This window comes from Fusarium flagelliforme, assembly GCF_020744385.1.
Source record: "Fusarium flagelliforme strain FIESC 12 MPI-CAGE-AA-0113 chromosome Unknown B0J16scaffold_1, whole genome shotgun sequence".
In the NCBI taxonomy this organism is placed as follows: Eukaryota; Fungi; Ascomycota; class Sordariomycetes; order Hypocreales; family Nectriaceae; genus Fusarium; species Fusarium flagelliforme.
Genome location: NW_025763503.1, coordinates 2,603,202 through 2,620,619, shown reverse-complemented (window position 1 = coordinate 2,620,619; position 17,418 = coordinate 2,603,202). Strand labels below are relative to the sequence as shown.

At 49.9% G+C, this 17,418-nt stretch overlaps 4 protein-coding genes and 1 non-coding gene across 5 annotated transcripts; 3 read left to right on the top strand and 2 right to left on the bottom strand.

The window, feature by feature from the left end:
• The first annotated feature begins 211 nt into the window (after positions 1-211).
• On the top strand, positions 212-2,716 carry B0J16DRAFT_327662 (Pleckstrin homology domain-containing protein). The gene is made up of 3 exons (XM_046126123.1): positions 212-724; positions 858-1,047; positions 1,125-2,716. The coding sequence occupies exons 1-3, from the start codon at positions 444-446 to the stop codon at positions 2,334-2,336; spliced, it is 1,683 nt and encodes a 560-aa protein (XP_045988819.1). The 5' UTR covers positions 212-443; the 3' UTR covers positions 2,337-2,716.
• An 832-nt stretch (positions 2,717-3,548) lies between these two features.
• Positions 3,549-8,174, bottom strand: B0J16DRAFT_352278 (uncharacterized protein; the record flags this gene model as incomplete). Its single annotated transcript, XM_046129254.1, has 2 exons — positions 3,549-3,644; positions 3,699-8,174. 2 exons carry the CDS (start codon positions 8,172-8,174, stop codon positions 3,549-3,551), a joined length of 4,572 nt encoding a protein of 1,523 aa, XP_045988818.1.
• Positions 8,175-13,191: 5,017 nt separating this feature from the next.
• Positions 13,192-14,156, top strand: B0J16DRAFT_377633 (uncharacterized protein; the record flags this gene model as incomplete). Its single annotated transcript, XM_046130856.1, has 3 exons — positions 13,192-13,508; positions 13,559-13,855; positions 13,907-14,156. The coding sequence occupies 3 exons, from the start codon at positions 13,192-13,194 to the stop codon at positions 14,154-14,156; spliced, it is 864 nt and encodes a 287-aa protein (XP_045988817.1).
• A 269-nt stretch (positions 14,157-14,425) lies between these two features.
• B0J16DRAFT_296103 (Aldehyde/histidinol dehydrogenase) lies at positions 14,426-16,475 on the bottom strand. The gene is made up of 4 exons (XM_046124431.1): positions 16,188-16,475; positions 16,041-16,131; positions 15,622-15,991; positions 14,426-15,574 (listed from the first exon to the last, which is right to left on the bottom strand). Exons 1-4 carry the CDS (start codon positions 16,296-16,298, stop codon positions 14,560-14,562), a joined length of 1,587 nt encoding a protein of 528 aa, XP_045988816.1. The 5' UTR covers positions 16,299-16,475; the 3' UTR covers positions 14,426-14,559.
• Positions 16,476-17,244: 769 nt separating this feature from the next.
• Positions 17,245-17,330, top strand: B0J16DRAFT_t45. Its single transcript has one exon. It is a non-coding gene; the product is annotated as a tRNA-Val (tRNA).
• Positions 17,331-17,418: the final 88 nt, after the last annotated feature.

Genomic DNA, 17,418 nt, shown 5'->3' with positions numbered 1-17,418 from the left:
TTGATACTACGAAATACTCAACAGTTTAACTGGTCCACAGAAAACTTGACAGTCATCTTTCCCCTAAAGTGCCCTACCCGGTCTTTAATCTCTTCACTCCCCCCTAATTCCCGCCCGCTTCTGCACACGCCCCGCCCTGACCCACGTAGTCAGTTTAGACCTGTTCACTGAGTGTGACCCTGAGTCTGGTAGGTACATTTTCCATCTCTGCTTGAGCAGGCTCTGATCCCTTTTTCACAGCGAGAGAGCAACAATAAGTACCCCAAGCCTCCCCGTTCCCTACATCTTCTCCCTCTTTCTTCCTTCCCCTACCTGCTCTTCAGCTCCATCTGAAACCCACGCCTTTTTTCTGGATTAACTTCCTTTTTTCTTTCCTTTTTTATACCAACGTCTTTGTTTGTTGTGATACCCAATCTCATTTGATACCCCCAGAATCTTTCAAAATGGCCGAGGAACAGAAGAACATCGAGCTCCCCCAGGAGACCAAGCCTGAGACCACTGGCATCTCCGCCCCTGCTGTTGAGGCTCCCGCCGAGACCAAGCCTGTCGAGGAGACACCCGTTGTCGCCGCCGAGACCGCTCCCGCTACCGAGGAGAAGCCCGTTGAGGAGACCAAGCCTGCTGAGGAGGCTGCTAAGACCGAGGAGGAGAAGAAGGAGGATGAGGCCAAGCCTATCGAGGAGGGTCACCTGAACCACAAGGCTCAGGGCCTGAGCTTCCCCAAGTAAGTAGAAGTCCATATGCGAATGAGTCCGATGCCAAAGGTGCAAATCGTCCTATCGATATGCCACTGAAAGCAGTTGACTGCAGACGCATCTCCTATACAGGAACAAGACGCTAACCGCACACCCCCGCAGGAACCTCATCCCCACCAAGGAGTTCTTCTTCTTCGGCACTGAGGCCGTTGAGCCCAAGACTCTCTCCCACTACCTCAAGAGCGAGAAGTCCGCTGAGACTGCTCACTCCAACATCGCCTGGGCCTCTGAGACTGGCAAGGGTCTTCTCTTCGTTGGTGACAAGAAGAACCCCTCTGGCGTCATCAGCCTGGTAAGTCTTGGACCCACTATTCTCCAAATCCTCAACTGCCGGCATATCGCAGCGAGCTAACCACCATATCCCCGCAGGCTGATGCCACTGAGCCCGAGATCGACGGCTCTAACAAGTTCCACCTCACTGCCAAGGGCAACAAGCACACCTTCAAGGCTTCCAACACCGCTGAGCGTGACAACTGGGTTGCTCAGCTGAAGCTCAAGATTGCTGAGGCTAAGGAGCTTGCCTCCACTGTTACCGAGTCTGAGACCTACAAGGCCACCCTCGAGAGCTTCAACCCTGCTAAGAAGGAGGAGAAGGCCGCTGAGACCCCTAAGGAGGAGACCGCTGTCGCCGTCCCTGCTACCGAGGAGGCCGCTCCCGTCGCTGAGGAGGCCGCTAAGGAGGAGGAGATTAAGGACGTCAAGCCCGAGGAGCCCAAACGCCGATCTGCTAGCCGCAAGCGAACATCTTTCTTCGGCTTCGGCAAGAAGGAGGAGGCTAAGAAGGAGGAGGTCAAGAAGGAGGCCGAGACCAAGAACGCCGACGAGGTCGCCGTTGAGACCCCTGCCGCTGAGACCCCCGCTGTTGAGGAGGTCCCTAAGGTTGAGGAGCCTGCCAAGCCTGTCGAGGAGGTTCCCGTTGTTGCCCCCGTCGTTGTCGAGGAGCCTGCTAAGGTTGCTGAGGAGACCCCCGCTGAGGCTGTCCCTGCCACCACCGAGGAGAAGCCCCTCGAGAGCCCCAAGGAGAAGCCCACCGCCATCAAGCGCAACAGCTTCTTCGGCAACGTCTTCTCCAAGAAGGAGAAGAAGACACCCGAGCTCAAGCCTACTGAGCCTGAGGCCCCCAAGGATGTTGCTGAGGCCGAGACCACTGCTCCTGTGATCCCTCCTGTTGAGGCCACCACTCCTCTCGCCGTCGATGTCTCTAACCCCGCCACCGTCCCCACTGAGACCACCGAGGCTGCCGCCGCTACCTCTCCCGCCCCTGAGGCCAAGAAGGACCTCAAGGAGAAGCGCAAGTCTTCTCTTCCTTTCGCTTTCGGCAAGCGTGACAAGTCCCCTGCCCCCGTTGAGGGTGAGAAGAAGGAGTCTCCCTTCTCCAAGCTCCGCAACACTATCCGTGGCAAGTCTCCCAAGCCCGCTGAGAAGCGTGAGGAGAACAAGGAGGAGACCGTCCAGGAGGAGCCCACCGAGGTCAAGGCCGAGGAGCCCAAGACCGATGAGGCCCCCAAGATTGAGGAGCCTACTGAGGCTGAGAAGCCTAAGGACGCTGCCCCTGCTCCCGTTGTCACCGCCGCCGCCTAGAGGGCTTGGCGATGAAAGTTACGACTCACTACAATGAAACAAAAATCCCACACCACCATACAACACGCGCATTGAAAGGGTTTGGGGATGGAAGGATGGATCTGCATTTCTTCACAAGATACCGAGATACCCTGTCGAGACTGCTTCACTGATACCAATTTCCATAGCTAAGTTACTGAATATGAACGGAGGAGAGGAGGATGTTTGAGAAAAGTGATATCTGCCAACTGATATCACAAAAACACAAAAAAACTGTTATCATGGGCTGCCGACCTTGATGAGTTGGCTTGTCCGCGCCTTTGCTTCTTGTCTTTTCTTGTCTGATACCCGGAATGGAGATAATTAATACCTAATAATACAACTGCTGCGTGTTGAATAAATTTGTTGATGTCTACTTGTGAACTTGCTTGAGCTTAATACATTGTGTCCATGTATCTAAACACATCTTTATGATGTATCTTGATGGAACCCATATTCTCATCCTTTAATGGTGCCAGACAAAGCAACCGAAATGTTGCCTCGCTCTCATGAAAGCTTGAATGGTATAATGCTGTACAGGTTGAGCAAATGATATAGCATTTGAAGTTTGTTCACGCTACTTGAGAAGTCTTATGTGTGTGGTGACTTAGTATGTAATATTGTTGACAAAGGACAGATCTTGTCTAGCTATATGCACATGAAAGCCGTAACTATCTTGATCATAGATCATTGTATACAAGCAAGGTAAGCCAGGTATAACACCGGTCCATGTCTTGTCCAGAAATATCAGTCAACCAGCATCCACCAGCCCTAGCAACGCCGGTATATTTATCCTCTATCGTATTTCGTGAGAATGCTCAAAGTATAATCCCTCTCCAAAAATGTTTTTGAACCCCATGTAACTCGCCCCGAGAAGTGCTCACTCTTACTCGAGGGCCCAAACAGAAATGTCGCTTCCATATTTTACAGTCAAATAATCTCGCGGGCTCGCCATCCCGCAAACCATTCCAAGGTCTCTTTCCCCCTTTAAAAACGCCAGAACGAATATGAAGCAGATGCTACGTATAGCCGAATAATAGAATAAAATGTTGTATGTGGTAGTCAAGATATTATATCGGAAGGGAAGACCGTGCCTAGCCACGAGTGTCGAAAGATTCGTTAAGTTCGTTAAGCCAAGAGAATCCTGGCCAGTGTATCGGGTGAGTCGATCGGTGAGACAAGCTATCTACAGCATCAAGCAGACACTGAAAGGTTTTTGTATTTGCCAACAAGCTCCTCGATTTTTGGTAAAAGCTCAGGGATCCGGAAAGGCTTGGAAATGACATCGTCCTAGGGCAAGAGTTAGTAAGCCGTATGCATATGTTCTTTTCAGTAGCAACTTACGATTCCTGCAGCCTTTGCACTCTCGATCTGTTCCGGTCGAGCATAAGCCGTCACTGCAATAATTGGGATATGTTGCACAATCGTTCCCTCTCGTTCTAACTCCCGAATTCTTCGGGCGCAAGTCATTCCGTCCATGACAGGCATTTCCAAATCCATTAAAATGACAGAGATATCAACGCCTTCGGTTTCCTTTCCTGCCCAAAATCTTGATCGCTCGAGAGTCTGTAGAGCCTCTTTGCCATGGTTGGCAACAAAGGTATTGTTGCCACAGTTCCGCAACTGCCGTTGAAGAACCTTTTGGTTCACGATGTTGTCTTCCACAATCAATACGTCGAAAAGCTGGGTTGTTTCTTCGCTTGTTGTCGTCGTCGCAGTTTTGGAAACTTGACGGGTGAGCTCAGGCTTCTGTGGGATGCCTGGAGCGTGTGATTTTCGAGCGATCTTGAATGGCGTAACCTCCTCGAAGTCAGGAGGAGGGGCTAGAGAACGACGACACTTGATGTAGAAGCTGAAGCTACTGCCAATATCACGCCGAGATGTAACGCCGATCTGACCGCCCTGCATCTCAGTCAAGATACGAGAGATGAACAGGCCTAGTCCTGAACCGCCATATTGGACATGTGTTCGTGGTGTCGCCTGTTGGAATCGCTGGAAGAGAAGCTTCATTTCTTCTTCAATCAATCCCGGACCAGTATCCTCAACAGTACAGTGAATGTTAATTTCCTCACCATATCCCCACTCGTCCGTGTTGTTGATGTCGGTGACCGAAGCACGTTGATGATCAACTTGATCAAAATAAGTAATGCCCTTTCTGGTCACCTCAGACACATGCTTTGAAGCGCTAAGGCTGACAGAAATGGCTCTCTTTTCACGACCCTGCGTGAACTTGATGGCATTTGTCATCAAATTAATCAGAACCTGTCGCAATCTTGACGGATCAAGCTTCACCCACTTGATACCGTAATGATCGAAGCTCTGGTCGACATTGAATTCGAATTCAATGTCATGGGCCACCAACTCCGACTCAAACATCTTCAAGGCTCGTTGCACAACCCTAACAGGCTGTTCATCAATAGGCGTAACAGCCAACAAATTAGAGTCCAATTTGGACAATGTCAGAATGTCGTCAACAATGCGCTTCTGATGGCTTGCGCAAAGGTTGATGGTGTTGGCAGCATCGAGACAACCGTCCAACAAATTCTCTACATCAGCTTTGATGGTGTGTGAGTCGAAAACCGTGATGTTATTTGCAATCTGGTCGGCACATTGCAAAATCGCAGAAAGAGGATTGCGCATCTCGTGACTCGTGATATCGATAAAGTTCTCCTGTTGACGCTTCATTTCGACTGCTTCTTCACGTCGCTCATTCTGTACCTTCTCTGCCCACTTCTGAGATGAGATATCGGTGATACAACCAAAAATGAGCTTGAGATTGCCTTCTTGATTCTTTTCCGGATAGGCGCTCATGAGAACCCACGTGTCGATTGTGTTCCCGTCGCTCTGTTGACTGCACTTGAAGCGGAATTCCACAGAAATGGTCACCTTTTCCCTAAGCAGCTTGTCCCAAGCCTCCTCCAGCGCCGGCCGGTCCTCATCTCGAACACTGTCCATCCAAGTATCTACCGAGTCTTCGGATCTGGAGTGCCTGGAAATCTGCCACCACATGTCGTTGCAATAGTTGATTTTACCTGCAAAATTGGCGATGAACATACCCACAGGAGCAAATTCGGCCATTCTGGTGAATCTGTACTCGCTCTCCACGGCTTCTTGTGTACGCAGGTACAGTTGCATCGAAAGTTCTTGTCGGTCTAGCGCAGCAAGGCGAGCAGCTCTCTGGCCGCGTTTGATTTCCTCCTCGAATAGGACCACGGATGCCATTGACGTGGCGAGCTGACGGGACAAAAGGTGAATGAATAGTTTGTAATCGTCATCGTAAGGTCGGCGAGGGTTGACGCCCATGACGATGAATCCAATGACAGATTCGCCTGTAGTAGTTGGGATAACCGGGAAAATCACAAGCGTTTTTGAGGGGTCGCCGAACCCTCTCCAGTGAAGACCGTCGATCAAGTGCATGGGAAGAGTGCCGTCTGCTTCGGATAGGACAATGGGAACACCGCCTGCAGCCATAGACTGACGCATGTAAGGTGCAAAGCCATCGTCGGATTGCCGCATATCGAGGTGCGTGAGTGCCCCTTGATGATTTTCTGGGGCACCGAGACTTCCTTCGAGGACTAGTTGAGGTGAGTGAATCAAACTGCCAGAATGTAATGAAGAAACCTCGCTCTCTGTATCCTCCCTTGCTGAATAAATCAAAGCAAAGGGCACATCAAACTCGTTGAATTCCAGTCCCTTTTGTACCTGAGGCCAGAAGCCTGAAACAGTGGTGGCTGCAGCTGTTCTCTCGCCGATCTCGCGAAGCATGAGCATTCTTCTCTCATTGACCCGTCTGCGAGTGTTCTCGAAAGCAGGGTTGTAAAGTCCCATAATTTCGCCGTTGCCGTCTACAAGGGGAACAATAGACCAGGAGAAGAAGGCTTCCTCCAAAAATCCATGTCGGTTAATGAAAAGTTGATTTTCATGCTTCATTGTTGCTTGACCAGATTCCAGCGCGCTCTTAAACACAGGCTTGATTTCATCCCAAATCTCCGGCCAAGCATCCATATAGCAAGCTCCCATCAGCTTGGGGTGTTTTTGACCAGCTAGGTCCAGATAAGCTTCGTTGTAGATGATCACAAACTGGGGGCCCCAGTACATGGCAGCGGGGTGTGGGCTGCCCATGATGAGATTAGACATGGATCTGAGGTCCGCGGGCCAATCCTCGATGGGTCCCAGAGGAGTCGCCGCCCAATCTACAGATCGGGCAAACTTAATGTGAGGAGGAAGTGAATCCGATACGGGTATTCTTGTCCAATCGAATATCGACCTTGGTGCGGGCTGCGATTGGAAGACCTGATTTGTGAAATCGTCGGGATGTAATCTTGGTTCACCTCCCTCCATAACTGTATCAACATCGGGATTCCGTGTATCAAAATTAGTATCAAGAGGTTCAGCGTCACCAAAATAGTCAGGCGCATCAACGAGCTCGGCGTCAGGAGTGACTGGCATCCGCGGCGATTGTCCGACACTCCGCGTTTCTGAAGCAGCTGTCTCATCAATAAGTGGTAGTGTAGAATTGGGTCGAGGAGTGGAAAAGCTGGCATGAGCGCTGACGAAGCGAAACCTTCGTCGTAATGTTGAAAGGGTCCATGTGATACCAGCGTAAAAGTGAGTTGATGAGCCGTCGGTCGATGCACGGCTTTTGAGCGGTGTCATAATCCATGACTTGAAGCGGCCAAAATCAGTTTCCGTGCTTGTATCCTCCTGGTCCACGGATAGGTACTGAAGCACTTCATGTGCCCCACGTAGAGAAGCATTGTAGTATAGGATATGTAAGCCAGCACGACCAGTGTTGGCAGAGTTATCCAGGTCTATCAAAAAAGTAGGCCTCTCGTCCTGCTCCAGGAATTCAATTACTCCCACACCTTGTAGCATCTGTAGCCCCGGAGGCAGACTGCGACTGTCTGGAGTTGCAGTGTGAGCCGGGACATCCATTGAAGAGCCCCAACTGCCAGGAGTGCTTTCTGATCTACCAGGGGTAACAGAGTTTACACTTGCACGGGGCAACTTCAACGTTGTCACTCCGCCAGCCGGGTCCTCTCGCATACGTGAAAGCATAGAAACAGCAGGATCTGCCGTGGGAAAGCTAGCCGGACGATGGACATGCCTCGCCGGCGTGTGGGAGAAAAAGAGGGGTGAGAGGGGGCCTTGTTGCTTTCCACGTGCTGAAGGATCAAGATTGGCGGTTTTGTTAGGAAGTTCGACTTTGCGAGGTGGTGATGCCCCGGTGCGGGCTTTCTTGATGGGTGACGGGTGCATGACGGGTTCACCTCTTGTCGGGGCGGAGGGACGCTTCGCCGGAATTGGGGTCTGTGGGAGTCCTCGTGTAAACGCGCTAGGACCTCGCGGACTACCGGCCGTAGATAAACTCGACTGGTGAATAGCGCCGGTAGTCGAAGCTGTCGAGAAAGAGTTGACCAAGTCGGGCGAGGGCACGATGGAGGCCAAGTTGGGTAGGTTAAGGTCCTGTCGCCATGCTGGTACTTCTGAGATTCGACGGGAGTCTTTGGTGGTCCTGCCAGATGCTGCAACTCTGTCGTAAGCCCTTCCAACAGCGTTGTTCGCAGCAGCAAAAAGTGAGGCGCTGGTATTAAGCTCAGTGTTAGTAGTGCTGCTTGTGGCTGTAGTTGAAGTTGCAAATGTGGGTACCTCAGCCGGAGTAGAGGTAGAAGCAAAATAGCGATGTGGATGGTTCTGATGACGCTGCTGCTGTTGATTTTTCTTTTGACCCTCCTCTTCCTGATTGACAGAGTCTGCTTTAGGACGATTCGAAGAGGCAGAAGGAGATGAGGGAGAATTGAAACTAGAAAGCTGCTGCATGAAGGCGCCTGGAGAAGAGGACGGAATCGAAGCCCCGGAGGGACTGCGAGTCCTTGGCACCTAGTGGCTTTGGGCCTTGCGCAGCGGCCAGCAAGAGATCGAGATGCGACCTGGTTGAGGGGCGTGCCCGTGAGGTCGGGTGTGCGTAGCGCTGTACCGTACGCGTGGGAGACAGCGGGTGGTTGGCTGAATGAATGTGACCTGACTGTAACTTGTGCCCGTACTGTACCGTTACCGTAAGTGGGGAGACGGAGTGCAGCGCAGCAACAGCAACAAACCTGACAGTTCAGTGCTGGTTTTCTCGGGTCGTCTGTCGGCCAGGTACCCTCTGCACGGCGCAGTTTACCAAGCCAGGTAAGTGTGAATACAGTACAGTGAATGGTGAGAACGCCGCTGCGATGTCAGGTCGAAGGGGGGAGGGGAAAGAAATGTGACGGGGATCGAGATAGACTATGGGATCAGAGGATGGAAATGGACACGGATGTGTTGCAGGGGGATTCGCAGCTAAAGGTCGGCTGCACGGCGCTGTACGGACAGAATTGTAGTATCGTCCGGGGGATGCTTCAGGGCACTTTCAGGCAGGGCAGGATGTGACTCAGATTGGACGGGATGCAGAACAACGCATGTATATCTTTTGTTTGCTTTGACCGATCAAGGGGAACAAAAGAAACCAACAGCGGAGAGGATACCAAATAATTAAGTAAATTGACGGAAGCATTCGACCTTGTGGACTTGACGGAAACCCTTCAAGGTTTCGGAGTGGCGGACTCGGGTTCAAAAAAGGACGGGTCCTGGCATGAGATTTAAGGTAGCGTTGCGGCTTTCGAGTACCGGGAAAAAGAGCCGTAGGTACAGTAGGTGGTTGATTATGGAGCCCTGAAGTAGATAGTCGATAAAGAGAGGGCCATTGATTTCTTTATCAGCCGAGGACGAGGGCCTAGAAGGGATATTAGAATAAAGAGGTCATGTCTCAACGCCAGCAAGTCTACATACACGCAGATTAGAGGGTTGAAGAGAAGAGGTCCAATTCAGCAAGGTAAAGGTGGCAATAATTGAGATAAGTACTGCTTGTTAGTCTGTAAGGCCTAGGTAGTAGGTATGGAGAGGAACTCCTCCGCATTTGTCTCTGGACGATGGATAAGAAGAAATGGAAAACGGAATTGGATGTTAAGTGTCGTTCGTTGATTCAAATCAACCAACACAGCACGAGACTGACTTGGATTAGGGGACTAGCCACTATTGATAATGACAAAAGGGGGAATTGAATCTATGACAGACATGTCTAGCCTAGAGGTAGAAAAGATCAACGTTGATCTCCTAACGCATCTCGAACTCAGCTTCAGCTAGGGCATGGAGAATCAGTAAGCACAGATATGGTACAGGTAACAACAGCGCAACACGCACAATACAACGCAGTACAGCACATCAAGGCAAAGCAAAGCACAGCAAACTAAACTCATGGGCTTTCAAAGGAACTGATGAACCGGGGTTCATGCTGGGGGTTATGGAGATTAGGACGGGGAACTGGCGTGCGGCGGCCTGCAAGTGGATATCCTTTTGCTTGGCACCAAATAACCTACCCGCTTTCGAGGTCTAGGTCTTGAACTCTGCAGGGGAGTTGGACAGGGGACCTGACCACTTTACAGTCCAGTACAGAGTACCTGCAGACCGGGTTCTAATCCGACGAAAACTCATGATTGTGGTGCTGATATCAACAACTACCCAAGACTAATACGCGGGAAAGGAAAGAACCTAAGAAGGAAGGAACACTGGTGGCTACAGCACCCAGAAGCTTCTACAGCCCAGTACCCACCTTCTCCGAATTGAAACCTCAGCGGACCTGCGTCAAGCTCGCCAAAACACCTCCAACTACGAATTTGGTTCTGAAGCTCTCCCTCTCTATCCGTAAATAATCCGCGATCTGAACTGTCTCCACATTGGGTATGCGACCGGCCTCTTTTCTGGCGCACAGAAACAGAATAAGCCAAACAGATATCAGACCGGCCCTGGTCCGCCCCGCTCAAGACCGTCTTCAACCACTCACAAAAAAGACATGGGCATTCGAACAAGCTTTTGACTTTTGGCAAATCTTGGCTGCTACTGGTTCAGCTTCACCAGACGCAGGCCTTTCTTTTCCTGTTCTGTCGATCCTCGTCGTATCGTATCGAATAGATCCCGACTCTATTTGTTCTCGCGTGATTCGTACCTCGTCGTCGGGTTTTATCGAGATGGGACGCTATTACAGAGAAGCGGACGGATGGATGAGCTTTACACCAGAAGATGCACGATGCCTTCAAAGATCCCTGTTTCTTATAAACATCAACGGCGGCGGAACCATCGGTGCAACCTCTCGGCACCAATATTAGTGATCTTGGCTGCTTCGGCTGCCATTATAGGGTCTTTCAATGCGATGCAAGGATGCTGGTTCTTTCGCTCCTTTCAATCCCACAGACTATAACAGACTGGAAGCTTTTGTATTCTCATTTCACTTATTGAATGACTTGTCACAAGAGTCAAACAAAACAGCCTCAATGAAGGACCCTGAGGGACTCTGCAATGGCATTGGTAAAACCTGTCTTTGAGGCTCACAGGGGGTGGGGTGTTAAAGCAAAACGAAACTACCGAGGCACGCATTTCTTATTGCCGCAGTTTGTAACCTAACCTCTAGCTCAAGGTACGCATATATCAAGAAAGGGGAATCCGTAAAGAGAAGATAACGGACGTCCAACCCAAGCTTCGGGGACGCGAGTGTCATCAACTAATTAAAAGAGAGCAGCTAAAAAGAACCAGAAAAAAGGGCGAGAAAAAAAAAAGTTCCCGATCTAAAGCAATGAACGACGGGCAAAATGGTTGTGGAACGGATGCGTGGAACTTACTCTCCCACATCAAGAAATACCCATGACGATCTGCGAGGTCTAGAACGGTCTGTTTTACCACGCTTTGAGCCTTGGGAGCTTTCAAAAGGAACCCACCTTGTCGCACGTCCTCAGTTGGACCCCCCTGTCAGAGATCCAACTTGTTCACAAGCGTCTTCAGAGAACACGGTCTCGAAGTCTGACCCCTGGTTCTTGGCTGCAAGAGAGTCTGACTTTGAATGTTGGCTTCAGAAAATGCCCATGAAGTGAGCCTCCGAACAATGATATTGGACTTCAAGCCGAAGCGGAAACTTTACCATCTGGTATCCACGAAGTACGTAATGTTATATCTGGTTCATCATCCGTCACTAATAGAGTTCGTTCGGCCGACATGGTATCTTTTGTGCAGAATAATTGTCCGATCTATAGCTCAAGCTCAGCCTGGACTTGGCCTTGGAGCCCCCCACGGCTTTAACGTACAGAACAGAACACATGAAGCGCCCAGAACTTCCCAATTCCGAAGCGGTGTGGATCCTATCGCTTGGTGATTGTGGTGAGACCACTGACTGGGTTGACTGCTTGAAATACAGTCATCAATCAATTCTTTTGACGGGTCGTTCCCGTTCAGCCACTCCGTTGATGCCGTGACGGCGGAGCTTCCACCGCACCAAGTGGTGATGTGACGTTGTGGCTGGTTCAAGTACATTCTTTACTTTTCGCTGAGTTTGGATTTTTACGTTCGTGATTTCGCTTAGTCACTGACTCTTGGCATTCACGAGAACTGTGAGGATCTGGGTCTCCTCAGTCATTCGTTTGAGTACTGGAAGTATGCAAGCTGCAACAAGTGTTGATGATCTCCTTCTGGTCGATAATGTGAATTTTCCATGGGCTTTTGACCGCAGGCAATCTCTTCTGATTTGTTTCCATGGCCAGAACATTGGTCAGATGTGCAGAGGTCTCAACGCATCTAAACCCAAACTTGGGAACACTGAGGACAACTGGGAATGCCCTCACGCAGAAAAAAGAAAAGAAGAAACAAGAGATCCAAGAGCCTGAATTGACAACATGCATTAAGCTGAGATATTCCAAGTATAATTCTTGACTTTACGGTTGTGCAAGAACGTCATTTTTGCTACAGTTAGCCGCCAGCTGACCCATTTCACATTTGATGACTGAGGCAGGATCCTCTTCATACAAAGTCTTATCGCAATGGTTTGACCTTCCTCATGGTTCAACTCACGGCTGATGATTGTATGTTGAATATCACAACTGGTGCCATTTCGTCCATCACTCGACTGATAGACAGTAGCAGGCGGCTAAAACTTGACCAGACTGGCCATGAACCAACATATGGATACAATGCAAAAATCGGTTCAAGCCGTACTTCCGGACGGGAAGATCACATCGGATTCGAATCTGCGAGCACTTGATGGCAAAAGATGGCGGCTTAAATCCCTGCTGTGAAAGCAACTCGGACTCTGGAGGCACATCTTCAACTATACACTTCGCATTCTGATTGGCCAGTCAGACTCATGAGGTTGCAGTTCCAACCTCGTGCCCAGCCAATCGGGCCCTCTCGTCAGCATCGCGCATCTCACCATATTCCACCCGGGCGCTTAACAGAGGAGACGAGTGGTGATGGCCAAGCAGCTCTGCAACACCATTGGCTGCGCTTTAGATGCTGGTAGTGATTGGCATACTGAGTGTCACTGCAGACGCCCGCCTCTCGCCTTTTGGTTGCCGCTCACAGGCCCTTTTCACACAGCATCACACTGATTGCAGTGGTAGAGCGGTTTTCTTCACAGGCCATGAGCCTCTCACAGCTGGGGAAACCCTTGCGGCCCCCTCACTAGTTTACTGTATTCGTATGCAGTTCCCTCTTCAGCCGATCCGTCGCACTTCTGCTGGCCGCCTTGAAGGCCCTTAAACGGCTGCCCACCCCCAACCTGGCCACCTGGACGGCTTCTTTTCATCTTCAACTGAAATTCAAAGCTGCAGGCCAGCCATAGCGAGGAACAAACTTGAAGAGCTTCAACTACTCATAAGGCTCTGCGACGATATCGCATGTGGAATCAACTATAGCTGCTCCGCTAGCAGCCAACGACAAACGAAACAACAGCCAGCACCTAAACAAGATCAGACAGATATACAACTCCGATAAGATGAAGCTTCCCATTTTCGGCCGCTCATCTCAGGAGCGCATGGATAAACCAGCAAAGTCACGGACGTATAAAATTCTCTTTCGGAAATGGCCCCGTCCAGCGAGACTGGCAACATGGTGGTTGCTGATTCTTGAGTTGCTCGGAGTTGTGCCCGCCCTGGTCATCTTTGGCATCTCTCAGCCTGATCTTTACCGAAGCGACATGTGGAGGATTGGTTGGGAGCATGATCCTCCGCTCAACTCAAACCCTGCCATGATTCTTTACGCATATGCCAACCATCGACCTCTGCCCAAGATTGCCCTCGTCTGGACAAGAACGTAAGTTGCCTTGAAAGGCCATCAAATGAATATTGTCTAACATGAACAAGTTTTACCGACTTCAATGTGGCCATCTCGGTTATCTCGCTCTTCTTCCTTCTTGGCAAGCTCACAGCATTTATCATGAGATGCTGGTACCCGATCTTTGCCACTTTCATCAACCTGAGTTTGGTCGCTCTCTACACTGTCAGCACCTACGGAACTATCGGACCCGACTTTGCCGACCCACGATATCCTGCACCCGTAGCTTGGTACTACCGTGTTGGGTGCGACATCTCAAAGCGTTATGGAAAGTACAGCAGCTGCCTGATTGCCAAATACTCACTTGTGGTGTGTGTATACATGCTGTAAGTTGCGCTTTAAGAAGATGAAATTGAACTGTACTGACAATTGCATAGCGCTGTTTATCTCTGCAACCTCGGCTTCTCAATCTACGCTCTGCTTCCCAACAAGATCAACGATGTTTCTGACGACGATGAAGAAGAAGAGGGATCCACGACTTCAGAGCCGAAGGAGAGAGGTGTTTGGGAAATGCACAACATGAAGACACCTGATGCTCAAGCGATGCCATACACTCCTCGAACACAGGCATTCCACACATTGGATCGCCAACTGCCACTGCGGGCACAACAGACCAGATACAGATGAATGAATATTGAGGGATAATGACTGGAAAATGTCTATGGCTGGACTACTATCCTTAATCAGCATGAGGTGTTTGGAGTTTGGGATGATATGGGATACCAAGAAACAATCTTTGAGGCCCAATGAGGCACAACTTTCATACTGTTATATACTATTTATTTATCTAGCTTGAAAAGATAAGCATTTTCTAAAAAGTATTAAAAAGATGTCTCTAAGTTTCAGGGTAGTGGACACAAAGGGTCCCAGGCTGCGCTAAGTTGTAGTTGAATGACCAAGTTATCTCGTCTCTTGAGTTTTTGACGGCCAAGTTATACGCCAAGAGTCTTGGATACGTTCTCATGGTCTAATCTTATGACGTCCTTATTCTTTATTAAATAATAAACTAAGCTTTATTATATCCTTACCCCTATGACTGAAGAGGCTTACCCATGCCTCCATATGTAATCATCTTTGTAATCTGGTACTCACTGGTACCGTACAGAGATCCCTCACGACCGAAACCACTCTCCTTAACACCACCAAACGGCGCAGCAGCATCAGAGATGAGACCAGTGTTGACACCAACCATACCCACCTCAAGAGACTCAGCGATACGGTGTACACGCTCCAGATCGCGAGAGAAGAAGTAACCTGCCAGTCCGACCTCGGTGTTGTTGGCCATCTTGACAACCTCCTCTTCTGTCTCGAAGGGGAAGAGACCAGCAACAGGTCCAAATGTCTCTTGAGAAGCCATGTCCATCTCGGGAGTCATGTCGCGGATGACGGTAGGGGCGTAGAAGTTGGAACCAAGATCGTTGAGTCGCTTGCCGCCAATGGTGATCTTTCCACCCTTCTTCTCAGCGTCCTTCACATGAGCCTCGACCTTGTCAATCGCCTTATCGTGGATCAGAGGTCCATGTGTAACACCCTGGTCGAAGCCGTTTCCTACGCTGAAAGACTTGACCTTCTCGGTGAATTTGGACACGAACTCATCATAGATACCGCGCTGGACGTAGATTCGGTTAGCGCAAACACAAGTCTGGCCTGAAGATCGGAACTTGGAGGCGATAGCTCCGGTCACGGCAGCATCGACGTCGGCGTCATCAAAGACAATGAAAGGAGCATTTCCGCCAAGCTCCATCGAGAGCTTCTTGAGAGTACCAGCTGACTGCTTCATGAGAAGCTTGCCAACTCCGGTAGAACCGGTGAAAGAGACCTTGCGGATGGTGGGGTCGGAAGTAAGAAGCTCGCCCAGCTCAGGAGTGTTTTCGTGAGAAGTCACAACGTTCACGACACCCTTGGGGATTCCTGCGCGGTGAGCTAGTTCGGCGAGAGCTAGTGAAGTAAAGGGTGTCTCGGCGGGAGCCTTTGCGACAACTGTACATCCTGCGGCCATGGCAGGTCCGATCTTTCGGGTGATCATGGCAGCGGGAAAGTTCCATCTAAGGAGGTCAGCATCTAACTCCAAGTAAATGGCAGGCAATCTTACGGTGTGATCAAACCGCAGACTCCAACAGGTTCTTTAATGGTCCAGACACGATTTCCAGGAACCGAACTGGGAATCGTATCACCGTATACTCGCGGAGCTTCCTCGCTGAACCACTCGAGAAAGTTGGCAGCATAAGTTGTCTCGCCCTTAGCATCAGCAATGGGTTTTCCATTCTCCCATGTAATGATCTTTGCGATATCCTCCGCATTGGCGGTCATCTGGTCGTACCAGGCGCGCAACAGCTTAGAACGCTCACGACCTGTCTTATTGCGGAAAGAAGGGAAGGCATCGGCGGCTGCCTGAATGGCTAATTGAGCGTCTTTGGAATCGAACTCTGGACATGTACCGATGAGGTCGCCAGTGGAGGGATCTACAATTGTTAGTGCACGATGGCATAAGCGGCAGAGACTGGAGCGCACCGTTTACTTTGAATGTCTTGCCCGACTTGGCCTTGACCCATTCGCCGTTGACGTAACAGACATCCTGCTTGAGAAGAGAGGGATCTTTGAGCTGAAGAACATTAGTCTGTATCCAACTAAGTCACCCGTGAGCAGTTAGTTGGTTACCTTTGGAGGAGCGGCGTTAGATGCCTTTCGCGTAATCATCAAGGTAATAGCTGGGGACTGTCGCAGCGCACCTCGCGCCGAGGGAGCAACAAGACGTTGAAGTAGAGCCATCTTGACTGTTTAAACTGTCAATTGAGAATATCACAGTCAATCAATTGGAGATATCGGCAGTCAAGAAGGCCAGGCTATAATTATTGACTGTCGATGAAAGGAAATGTAATGGCCATCGAAAGTTGGTTTAGTGATGGCGGGGTGACGTCTTGTTAAAGCTTCCGAGCTTGTGTGGGGTAAGTCCCGGAGCCGGCATCTCTAATCTGGACACCAAAATCGGCTCCGGCAGAACCGGTAACGAGAGGCACGGCCTGTTACTGCCAGTCGCCGAGAAATTCTTTTACAATGAGTCAGTGCATTGCATCTTTTGTCTTTGCTACCGTTTATTAGCCTCAAGCAGTTTTGACTCCGGCATTCCAACTTAGCAATTGCTCAAGCTTTCCCCATATTTTAACGATTGACCGGGCCGTTCATATGGACTAAATAGGCAAGTATTCGCGAAAGATAAGTTACCGTATGAAAATGTAGTAAGAGCGCGTTTATGTTCTGCATGCTATAATTGTTAGATCCTGTGTATATAGTTGTCAGGATACCAGAGTCCCTAGCCGTCAAAAACTCAAGAGACGAGATAACTTGGCTCTCATGCGCGAACGATCGGCTGAAGCCAATGAAAGTATCTCTACGAACACATCATCTTTTTTGAATCTGTAAGAAGCCCCTTGAAACTGATTTGACTACGAGTTACTTGATTGATTACTTTTGTTGCCATGGCTGAACTCTGAAAGATGTCTGGTAGGTCCATTATACCCATAGCATCAATCGTCAACTCAGCCTGTAGACTGACGGCAATAGCGATAAGTTTTCCGGGATTTAAGCTTTCCAAATCACTTGTTTCTAGTGATTCGCAGCTGTTTCGGTGATATCTCAATCGGTGAACACGTGGTGGTGCTTCGTCCTCCCGGGGCGCAACACGTATATTCCACAACAAACACCACCAACTTAACCAGGTCGTGTGGTGTAGTGGTTATCACATCTGCTTTACATTCGCATGTAATTCGCAGCAGGCCGCAGGTTCGAACCCTGCCACGATCAAAGACGTGTGTGATGTGGTGTTGTCTTGGAAGAAGCGCTCATATCATCCTTTTTGGCCACGTCTTTGCGGGGCAGACTAACAAGGTGG